The sequence below is a fragment of the Drosophila nasuta genome, chromosome 3, assembly GCF_023558535.2.
Source record: "Drosophila nasuta strain 15112-1781.00 chromosome 3, ASM2355853v1, whole genome shotgun sequence".
NCBI classification, from domain to species: Eukaryota; Metazoa; Arthropoda; class Insecta; order Diptera; family Drosophilidae; genus Drosophila; species Drosophila nasuta.
This window is the reverse complement of record NC_083457.1, coordinates 6,704,624-6,716,593: the sequence shown is the minus strand read 5'-3', so window position 1 is coordinate 6,716,593 and position 11,970 is coordinate 6,704,624. Positions and strand designations below refer to the sequence as shown.

At 38.9% G+C, this 11,970-nt stretch overlaps 1 protein-coding gene across 3 annotated transcripts in view; it reads right to left on the bottom strand.

Annotated features, from left to right (window-relative positions):
• LOC132791560 (uncharacterized) overlaps positions 1-11,707 on the bottom strand; it is a 43,806-nt gene extending 32,099 nt beyond the window's left edge. For all 3 annotated transcript variants that reach the window (XR_009632911.1, XM_060800525.1, XM_060800524.1), the window contains exon 1: positions 10,528-11,707. Coding sequence is in view for 2 of the 3 variants with exons in the window: in XM_060800525.1 (XP_060656508.1) it covers positions 10,528-10,639 (112 nt within the window). In the remaining variant the exon portion in view is untranslated. The remainder of the gene's footprint in view (positions 1-10,527) is intronic.
• Positions 11,708-11,970: the final 263 nt, after the last annotated feature.

Genomic DNA, 11,970 nt, shown 5'->3' with positions numbered 1-11,970 from the left:
AGAAGTCGACACTTCAATTGCGTCACTTCGTCCGTCCGTCTGTCTCTGTTTGTTTGTCAGTTGGTTAGTCGGTTAGTCGGTCAGTCAGTAATCCGACCGCAGAGCGAGTGCCAGTTGCAAACACCCCTTGCCATGCCTTGCCAATAATTTCGAGAGCAATTTTCATAAATTAGCTTGTCACACGCTCCGCGCGCACTTCCCACCACGCTAAGCTCTCTCTACAGCCTCTTCTCTCAACTGTCAACTACTTCAACTGTAATCCAAATTGTTACGCAAGGTCTACTCACATACATACACACACATTCTCGTACACACACTTAAATATATATGCGCCCTTAAGGCAAGCAACTGAATTTGCTTTTTAGTTACAATTTCTGCGTGGGCGTCGTTCTCGTTGTCGTATGGCAACTGCCATGTTTAGAAGTGGGCTGAGAAAGACGGAGGAGTGTGAGTAGTGTGGGTAGTTGGGGGAGTCAAATTTACTGCGCTTTAAACTTTAATTTATGTAGAGCACAAACACACAGAGAGGCTGCCAAATGTGCAGCCAGCAAATGGGCCAAAAGTTAAAGCGAAACCCCTTTCCCAGCCCAAGTGTAAATTATCAACGGTAATTAAGTAAAGCCTAGCATGCATATGCGTGTGTCTCCTTCTCCCCTCTCTCTTTGTGCTTAGGCCATTAAATGTGTAGCCCGCGTATCGCATTGACTATAAATTTCAAATTTAATTCCAAAGACAAGCGCATAAACCGCACAAAACAACATTCAAATCATGCCAAAGTTGCGGCTTTTGCTTGCACACAAATACACAAAAAAAAATTAAGAGAAATGTTCATAAAATGAACGAATTAATCAATAAACATAAAAAAACAGAAAAAATGCAAGCTGCGCTGCGCAATTAAAATGAATTAATTAATTTTTCGCTTGACCGGATTTTTTGTTCAAATTAATGCAAATTTGGCAAAGTCAGAGATCAGAGCGTAAATGTTGCAAACTCCACAAATTGAGAAATGTTTTCGACAGCTTCATATCGATTGTTTTTATAGCTCATTTAGAACTAGGCTGAATAAGTAAACGCAGCTATATTAAATTTCATTAACTCCCACAAATCCATTACTTGGTGAGAACTATATCGATTTTCATCGCTTCATCTAATTGGGGAATATAACTGCCTTGAGAGGTTTTCTTTCTCTTATTTTATTTTCTGACAATCTTTAATAGTCTTGTTTTTTTGATTAACATTTTTACTTTCAAAATGAAAACCTTCTTTTAACATTGAAATTCTAGTTTCAAAAACTTTTCCAAATGTCACTTAATTATTCTATGTTTTGTGTATAATTTTATAAAATAATATGGAAAATTGTATTTTAAAATTGGAATTTTTAAATACAATTTACAGAAATCACTCTCTTATTCTTTCTTTTTAAATCTTGTTATTACACAGAATTTTTTTCAATTGATCATATTCTTTAAGATACATTTTTTTTAAAAAAACATTTTTCTATAGTCACTCACTTATTTTTGTTTTCAGAATGTTTCAAGCTTCCTTGCTACTAACAGAGTACCTATGTATGTATCTATTCATATTCCTAATGTTTTTCCCCACATATCTCTATTGCTTCAAATTCCTCGCTGCAAATTTAAGAGCCAAATTTCAATAAACCTACCGAGTTCAGATCATTATGATCCGAATGCTGCGCAGAATGCCTCGACATGAATATTAAGTGGCGTGGTAACCTTGAAAACTATTCCTACAGCTGAGGCCACAGTGTCCAGAGCAATGTTATGTAGCAACTGCTGCCCCTGCCACAATGTAAGGTACACAAAAAAAGAGGAAGGTTGGAGGGCTGGAAAAAAACGCTGGTAGAAAATTAATTACCGCATCATGGCGCGAAAATGGCCGCCGCGTTCGCTAATGCCTCAAAAGTCATGTCTAACTTTTGTGCGCTGCCAACTAAAAAGTTTCTAATTACGACCGTGAAACCGGCTGGCGGTTTTTTATTCACTTACAACAGAAAGGGCAGAGAGGGGAGAGGCAGCAACAAAGTGGGAAACACTGAGGTAATGTGTACTGGCAGGCGCTTATCATTTTGTGTTTAAGTTTTTAATACAAGCTTCAGTTGTTGGGCCATATATAAACCACTCCCCATCTGCTCTTATGATTCTGATTTCGTTGCCTCTGTTGGGGAACCGAAGGAAGGTAAGATGGCTGGAACAGAGGCAGTGAGGAACCGGAACCTCGAGGCAGCGGGTAGCGAATGGAAGCCATGTAAATTGTAATTACACTTAAAACCATAATCCGGCTTTATGTGTAAAGCGCGCTTCGTTTGATATGGGGCGTTGCCGAAAAGGCGCATTAAAGGACTGCTAAGCAGGGAGCTTTAGACAGACAAGACAGCCGTGAGTTACAGTTACTTAAGGCACAATCCCAAGGTGAGCCTTACCAGCAGTTTTTCGCAGTTCACTGGCCAAGGATACGGCCCCGGGATACTCCGTGAAATGCATTGAGCGCGCAGAAATCTTTAATCGCATAAATTAAATTTATGTCTATTGGAAACTGAAAACCAAAGTGACTGTTGTTCTAAACAGTCGTAGTTATAGTAGCGTCCACTTAATGTCCGATATATGGAATAGGAGTGAAAGAAATTATGCAGAGCCAAAAAGAAAAAAAGTAGAAAGATCAAAGTGTTTTCAGAAATGGAAGATAATGGAAGAATGAAAAGAATAGTAAACAAAATATATGACTACAAGAGACCCCGTAAAATGCATTAACCGCGCAAAAATCATAAATCGCATGAATTTGAGAGCTAAAGTGAGAGTTATACTTAACAATATTGGTTACAGTAGCGTCGACTCAATGTCCGGCATATGAAATAGGAGGGTAAAAAATTATTCGAAACCAAAAAGTAGAAAAAGTGTCAAAAAGATCAAAATGTTTTGGGGAAAGTGATACAGACATAGAAGGGGTAAAATTAGTTGAATTCAAACTAAACGAAAAGTGAATATTGTGCAGTCGTGGTTACAGTGGCATCCCCTCAATGTGCGAAGCGTGTGGAGTAGAAATGTAGAAAAATTATGCTAAAGCTAAAGAAGATATGAGATAAAAATTACTGAAAAATTAAAAACAGAAGTCAACGAGAAGTAAAATAATAGGAAAGTAAAAACGCATGTAACAAATATAGAAGTTTATTAAAGCGAAGAGAGGGAATGATAAACTACTATAAGATAGTGGGTAATAAATAGCAATACAAGAATCAAAGCTACGGTAGCATCGTGTGAAGTGTGTTTAAAGTCTACAAATTAAATTTAACTTATAACAAATAAATTAAAGGAATTATTAACGTTGGCAAAAGCTAAAGCAAGCGAGTCCCTTATCTTGTTATGATCCCATCTAAACACAATTTTCTATAACAATATATTTAATCAATGTGATCAGCAAGATGCATATCCTTAATTAATGCATATTCCCAGTTCCATTAAATAGTTTATTTCAAAGCAGAAACTAAATGAATGTGTTTCACCAGCGTTCCATGATGTGTTTAAAACTTAATTGTCAAGCCATAAGTATGTCGAAAACTTGCTACCAAGAAAACTGTGGCAAACTCTTGAAGTCGTTTAATCCACACAGTCAGAAGTTTGGGCGAAAACAACTAGGAGTATACTACTATAGTATATGCTTAGTACAACAAGTATACGACGGGGTGTGCGCTGAATGGAATGTGTGTGGAGAGGCAAAGCAAATTCATTCGTATACGCCGACAGCAGGCTGGAAGACAAAGTGTAACGCATATGTCTTTGGCAGAGCTTTGGTTGCATGCAACATAATTTCAATTTCGGAATTTGTTGTTGTTGCAACGCATGCAATACGTTATCCTGATGACTTCCACTGCTGCTGCTGCTGCTGCTTATAAGGATACGTCAGCCAGCGAGAGCATTTGCTGACGCCATTTGGCTTTTAGCTTTGCATTTTGGCGTCAATGTGCTCGTTGGCATTTAAAACGCAGACAGTTTGCTCCAGTTGCTACAGCTCGCAATTACTTAGTATACGCACACACACACTCGCACAACAAGCTCCAAAAATATATGCGTGTGTGTGCGTCTCTAACAAAAAATAAAGTTAGCGAAAAGAAAAAAGCAAAACCAGAAAGTTTTTACTTGAAATTCAAGCAATTGCTTTTGAAAAGTTTCAATTTCTGCGAGCTGCTCGAGCTGTAAGCTGCGACTTGCCAGTAACCAGTTGCGAGTTGCCAGTTGCCAGTTGCGTGTTGCAAGTTGTGAGCTGCCACAGAGCTCGACTTTCCCCGAGTTTCGAGTTGCTGCCGCGCCACGTTGAGACAAATGATAGGCAAATTCTGTTTCAGCTACATCCTCCTCGTCATCGTCTTCGTCTTCGTTTCGTTCCGTTTCGTTTTTCCGTTCCCGTTTTTCGTTTTTCGTTTTTATTTTAGCGCTGACAACTTTCGTAATGAAATTGTGTCAGCGGGATTTTCTTTCAGTTTGCCGCCTGTCCTGTCTCTGCATTTAACTTTAAGCAAACGCAACAACAACAAGAACTACGTAACAACAACATCATGTCAAAAGTGACATGAAACACACTCAAACACACACACACACAGAGGCGAGCAAATGAAATCAGGCGCGCATTTCAGGCAAATTAATTGCGCAAATAAAGTGACATTCCCCAGAGAGAGGCAGAAGAAGTTTCACTCAAGCCAGTCAAACCCTTTCGTCTCTGATAATTACAGCGTATCGCCGAGAGTTGAATGGGGCTGGGACTAGCCACTTGTCAAAGTTGTCCGCACAACAACAGCTCGTTAGAGTCCAAAAGGGTTTTTGGCCAAACCCATTTAACTACTATGCACAGCATCTTCATCATCATCACCGTCGTCATCATCATCACCATCATCATCAACATCCACATCAGCGATGATGCGCAACTTTGGCGGTTCGACTGAAAGTTTGACCCAAAAAAAAAAAATACTCGCAAACTCGCAAAAAAGCAGAAGAAAGAAAGAAGTCTCGAAGTACAAAAGTGGACGACGAAGACGACAACGAAATAGACGCTCTGCTCTGCTCTCTGTAACTGGCAGGATGTTAGGTAAATCAGAAAATCATTTGCATATACGATAAGCAGGCAAAGTTGAAGTGCCTGTCAGGCAGGTAAGTTGACTCTTTACTTGTCTTTAATGGATTTGCATGATTCGTAAAAGAAAAAAAAAAAAAAAAAAACGAAACCAAAAGAACGAACGAACAAAAAACCACAAAAGTTCAGTTCTCGCTGCTGAAGCCAACCAAAATAAATTCGACGACATTCTCAAGTCGAGAGTGGGAAGAAATAGCAAGAAATGCATCGCCAACTAAGCGACTTAGCACTTAATACTTGTGCCATCATATTCTTAATAAGATCAGTTATAAATTGGAAAACATGCTGCAGAAAGTTGTCTTAATACTTTCAGCTGTGTTATAATAAAAATAGACAAAGCTTTGCTTGTTCATAAATTTGCATGATTTTATTTCGTCTTCAATTTTAACATCAACCAACCCATTATACATATTTATTTATAGACCATATTTTTATACCAGCTAATTATGGGGTAGAGCGGTGACAGATATGAGTACTGATATATTTTGAAAATAATACTGCTCTATTTAATTTCGCTCATTTCGGTATATTAATAATATTTCTGGTATATTTTCATTCTATTTTGATTTAATTAAAATAGATAGCAGTCGATCATACGTACTCTCTGAAATAATCGTTATTAAGCTAAGATGACTATCTTTTATTTTGCATTTTAAATTCTTTCTATTTTAGGTAATTTGACAAATGCCTGGCTACCTTTAATATAAAATCTGTGAAATGTATTCAGCCATTAATTTAAGTTTAAAATGTTCATTAAATTTGGACAATTTCTCTTTACTTGTCAATAAATTTGCATGATTTTAACTTTTAATTCAACTTCTACCTTTAATCACAAATCCTTTTAAAGGTATTTAGCATTTAATTCTTGTTGAAAATGTACATTAAAGTTTGACTTGAACTCGTAGGCAATGTATCAACAATTTATGTTAATAATTCTCGCGCAAATATTTGCAAGGATCAAAGAGGCAGACAAGAATGTTTAACAGCGAATACCTTTGCAAATCGAGCGTGCATTAAAGACTTGCGTTTGCGCTGCGTGAATTGTAAGCTTATAATATACTTTTATGGCACATGAACGTATCCGCAATCTCAATCTCAATCCCAATCCCGTTTCCACTACTCGCATCATCCGCATTCGCATCCCACAATTCAGATTTCACCCAAAATAGCGGCGTCGCCTTCGTTTTCGCCTGCGCCGCTCGATGCTGAATTATGTTGAATTTACGTGCTTTCAGCGCCAGCAAAATGCATGCCAAAGTGCAGGCTCAGCTCGAAGACACATCCAGCACACACATGTGGAGAAGGTGATGAGTGTGTGTGTGCTCCGCGTATATGTGTGTGTGCGACCATTAGTTTTTGTGCTGATTATTATGGCTGTCATGGTCGGCAGCGACGCCCACGTGTCGTTGCATTTGTAACAGGTGAACTTTATGGCTCTGTTGCAGTTGCCAACAGTGAATGCAACTGTGTGTGTGTGTGTGTGAGTGTGTGTGCGTGGGTATGTTGCTATTAAATTATGCTTGCCAACGCGCATATCGGTTGTAAGTGAGCGTGCTCGTAAGTTATGTGTGCTCTGCTTCAGTATGCTCTGCTCTGAGCTGCTTCACCCTGCTCTGCTCTCTCTTTACTCTTTGCTTTGCTCTGCTTGTAGGCCTTGACCCGTGCAAGGGCTTAACCCCAACCGCTTTGGTCGCCCCCTTTTGCAGTAACCATTACCTGAATGCATCGCTGACAGGCGGACTTGAGTTTATTTAAAATTATTACGCTTGAGATGAAGAAATATTGAAGTACGTGCAACCAGTGAGCATGTGTGTGGCATTCCCCCTATGCTGTGCAGTTAATACTCTTACGCAATTGCTTCTTTTCTCCCCCATTTATTTGACAGTTTCAATTAAATTCGCAGCCTTCGCGTACATTAAGTATCCGCCCCAAGGGCACACTCGATCTTGGCAATTAGCAACACATTGCAGCGGAGCAGGCCAATCAAATGGGCTCGATTTGCGCTGCAGCCTTTTCACGTGCCCAATTAGCTGCATTTTCCCCACCAAATTGAACAAACTAATCGTTGTTCACACACATATAGATACGTATATGTTACATACATCAAATAGAGGATTTTGTCTGCTTTTTTCATTCCAACCTTTTTTTGACAGTTTACCACACGTTCGCAGTGACAGACATTGAAAGGGAGACAGCGAGAGGATTTGTTTATCTGCATGTTATGCAGGTTGCATATTGACGCCAAGCTGCTGTCAATGTATCAAAATGTCTGCACGTAGCTGCCACAACACCTGTGACTGTCGCTTAGGTAATTGTCTATATACACATTTTAGCGTGGGATATGATAGACGAGGCAAGTACCTGCTATATTACATTGTTATAAATTATTCGTGCAGTAAATATAAAATTATGTAATATTTTTATTTAATTTATTCGCATTTTTATTTTCCTATTACTTAGCTTAAATATTCAGTATTAAAACAATTATATTTATGACAATTATTTAATTATGACATGTTTAAATAAAACCATTAATGCCATTTAAAAATCAGTTTAATCCGGTTAATCGACCGTTCTATGAAGAAAAAAAGGATAAGCAATACAAATTATATAAAATATCTTCTTTGCTTTTTTATTTGCCAGTTTAGCTACAATCTTTAGTATGAAAACAATAAATTCGAAATTTAAAATGTAATCATACTAAGACAGTTGAAGCGGGTTAATCGACTTCCTGGTTCGGATGAAAGGTTAAGGTTAAAAAAGCATAGATGTGTTTTACAAACAGCTTTTATAAATTATTTAATTTATGGGAATTTCGCGCCTATAGTAAAAAATACGAAATATGTTAAAAGCTATTATTAAACATAAAAAAGAAAATTTATATATGCAAGAATTTAACAAGCTGAATATTTAAAAGGCACAATAAAGTGCATAACATTAAAAAAATCACACTCAAATTAAATAAAAACTACAAAGTTGTTTTAAATACTAAATAAAAATGTATTTGGATATCACATTTCATATATAAATAAGCATATTTTGTAAACAGTTTGCCAGGGTATAAATTAAAACTCTATCTTGCATGCTCTATGACAATTTTCAGTATTTTTATTTTTGTGTGCAGATATTTATTTATAGCATTTATACATTTTGCAGTTGTCGCATCGAAATCAGGTGAATGTTTGCATTGATCTGCTGCAGATTTGGAGCTGAATGCAAATGCATTTAAATGAGAAAATATGAGGGGTATGCTCAGTTGTTTCTTGTTGTCCTTCAATTCCCCAAAGCTGTGTGACATGCATAAATATTGATTTGTGAGCATGTTCGCTAGCTAAATATTAATGTGCTCTGAATACGAAAAAATGAAGAATAAAAACGAGAAACACGAAAGAATACGGCAGTAGCAGAAACAGAAAGAGAAACAGAAAGAGAAAAAGCAATGAACATGGCACAAAATTGTTTTTATTTAAAAAGTAAGCCCTTGTTTGCTTTGTTATTGTGCGCCTCTATGCAGTTTTATTCTTTCATATATATTTCTTTTTTTTCTCTCGTTTTTGTTTTTTGTTGCTCAGTGAATTTTTCATTACAACATTGACAGTGACAGTTGAAGTGAGATTGTGTGTGTGAGCCCAAAAAAAAAAGAGAAGCAGGCTACATAAGTTGGCATAACATGCAACAATGGATGTGCTAGATGTGCCAGAAGTGCACAGCTCCAGGGCCAGCAACTGGGTCGGTTTATTTGACGATTTTACAGACCGTTTTGTGGCCCAAGGGAGTACGGCAAGGGCGTCGACGGCAACGGCGACGTTGACTGTGTGTCGTGTTGTGTTGCACGCACAAATGTGCCACACACACACACACACACATACATAGAGTGAGAGAAAGCTCAGCGCTCAACGAGTAGTAGATGCGCCAACGCCAAACCCAAGTGCTCCAGTTATTCTGAGGGCCAGCAAAAACCACACACACACGCAACACAGACACACTAACACAAATACTGATGTCAGTTCTTTGATCGGTTTTGCTCGTTCTTTTTGTTTTCTATACTTTGCTTTTATTTGTTTCAATGATTTGGCAACAAACATTCGCATAGCTCAAGCGCTGCCACCTTGGGGCTATTCTACACCTCATCGCTCGTCCCTCATCCCTTATCCGTAGTCTCTCGCCCTCGTTGCCACGCCCCCTCTGCGCATAAGCTGAGGGCAATTTCTGGCTTTGTTGATTGCTTGACAAATTGCCAACAGCAGCGACGGCGGCGCGGCTCTGGAGCAGCAGCAGCAGCATACAGTTTGCCCTGCAGACAAGTGTTCGCATTCTTGTTCGTTTTGTAGTTGTTCATGTTGTGCTTTGTCTTTTTCATGTTGTTGCCGTTGTTGCTCTGTCAGTCACTGACAAGTGATGCACGATTTCCGCGCCATCGTTGACCTGTCAGTAAGCGACATTGCCAATAAAATACAACACATTTACGATGCCCTACCTCACATTGCTTTAGTTTGCTTTTTTACTGCAAGTACCTCAACAAAAACGAGTTTATTCAACGTGCAAATATGCATTATATTAACTATTTTCGATTAGCAACATTCTCTGTTCCACTGACAGCTAAGGCGTGAATGCCTTCATATATAAAATTCATTATGATTGCAGAAGAATGTGCAATGCATTTCAATTACTTCAGTGAAGAAAGAGCTTCTACTGTCTGCCTTGGTAGTGCATGAACTATTCAAAGGTTTCCGACTAAACAAACAAAGCAACAATAAAAAAAAATCAAAGCGAACTGCTACAATCCAGATGAAGAAAAGAACAACTCAAGAGCAGCCAGAAGCATCGAGTAGGAATCAGTTAGCGAGCTAAGCTGTTGAAAGAATAAGCAGCAGCTGGAGAAGTAAAGCTCAAGAAAACATTAAGCCAGACACAGACTGATACAAATGAACTTTAAATTAACGACGAAAGGCGAATGAAAGAAAACGCTAAATAACCTAAAAGCAATGTGATTTTTAATTAATCATTTGACCCTTATTTGATTACTGTTTATCTTTCTAAGTTAAATTGTTACTAAACATGTTTAAAACTAAAAGCAACTCGTTTTAAGTTTATGCATTCTAGTGAGACAAAAAAACATATTTATACCGATTAAATTAGTTTTATCATTCAGCAGAATGCGTGCCTTTGACAGTTTTGGCGAATCATTCGGAATTTAATTATCCGTATGCATTTCCCGCTCGTGGGACAATGGGAAACCGCAATGAAAATTTGATATGTCATAATTGTCATGAATATAAATTGTACAGAGAAGTTTTTTTTCGCTGTTGAGTTTCTTGTGGCATTTGTTGGTTTTATTTTTCGATTTATTGAGACACAGAAAGGAGTTTGAGGACGTGTCATATTTACCGCAAGTGCTGCATGCCGCAATGTATGCTATAAAAATGAATGCCGAGGTTTTTTGCAGAGTGCGAAGGACACGCCCGTGCTTGATGCGATATAATCCACTTGATGCCGGCATTTTGTTGTCTCGCTGCTGCCTCTGCCGCTGATGTTTGTTATGGTTTTTGTTGTTGGTGTTTTTATTTTTAAACTCAATTGCTTTCAATTGTTTTGCATATGTAAATCAATTTGAACAATGTTTAATTTAATTCTCCCATATTCTCACTTGACAAGCCCACGCGGCGTATGCTTAACTTGTTCACTTTTTCTTGGTATTTAAATATATCTTTATTGATTTAAGTGTAATTGAAATGTTTTCTAAATAATTCACTTATTTTGCTGCGGTAATTGTTGTTAATTGATTGAGTCGTTTGTGAATTGATTAATTGCCAATTCTGTTTCAATTTAATCTCATTTAATATGCCCACACACTATGACACACACACATACACACAATGTGCCGCATTGTGCTCTTCTCTTTTAACTTTTGGCGACAGTTTTGCACTTGGTTTTAGTAGCCTTCTATTTCATTTATCTTTTGTATAACTTTTGTGTATTTTCTCTTTTTTTAGGGTACTTTTTTTTGGCTGTCACATTGCCAGTTTATTTGGCTCTCGCTTTCCGCACGAGTTGCACGAGGCAGCTGCCATATGCCACTTGCAACATTTGCCGCATAACCCCGACAACACTCATATTTCACGTGACCAGTCGAGATTGTAAAAATTTCACATTGCGTTTACGACGCGCGTTAAATGCCGCCAAAGATTACACAGTTCGTACATTCAGTTTCAGTTCGATTACCAAAAGGGGCAACAATATACACACAGAGATAAACGAGAGACAATTCAGTCAGAGCGCACGCAACGCGTTTGCCGCTGTGGTCAGAAATTAACTGACTGCATGCGGCGTCAAAGGATGTGGCAAGCAGGCAGCAGCCAGCCAGAGCCAGGCAGCTGGCAGTCGGGCAACCGATTAAAGGCGGCGCTGTTTGCGTCGCTGCCAGCAGCTGCGTCACTTTTACTGCCAGCGGAGTTGCTGCTGCTGTTCCGGCTTGTTGTTGCTGCTGCTGCTGTGTTGTGGTTGTCGTTGGCGACGTTTTCAAACTTCGGCGCGCTTCTGCTGCTCGGACGACGCTTGTCTGTTTACTTTACGCTTTCGCAAGCGACTGGCGATGGCGACTGGCGTTGGCGTTGGCGAGGACACGGTCACTGCCGACGCAGCAGCAGCAGCAGCGACAGCAGCAGTAGCGTCGTCGGCAGCAAACGTCATGGTCTGCGTCTGCACAGACAGCGACGTCGACGTCAACAGCGCTCGCTCTCTCGTTTTTGTTCTCTCACTCTCATTCTCGCCGCTCTCGGCTTGTTTGTTTGTTGTTCTCTCTCGATTTATGGCAGCAGCTCCACTTCGTTG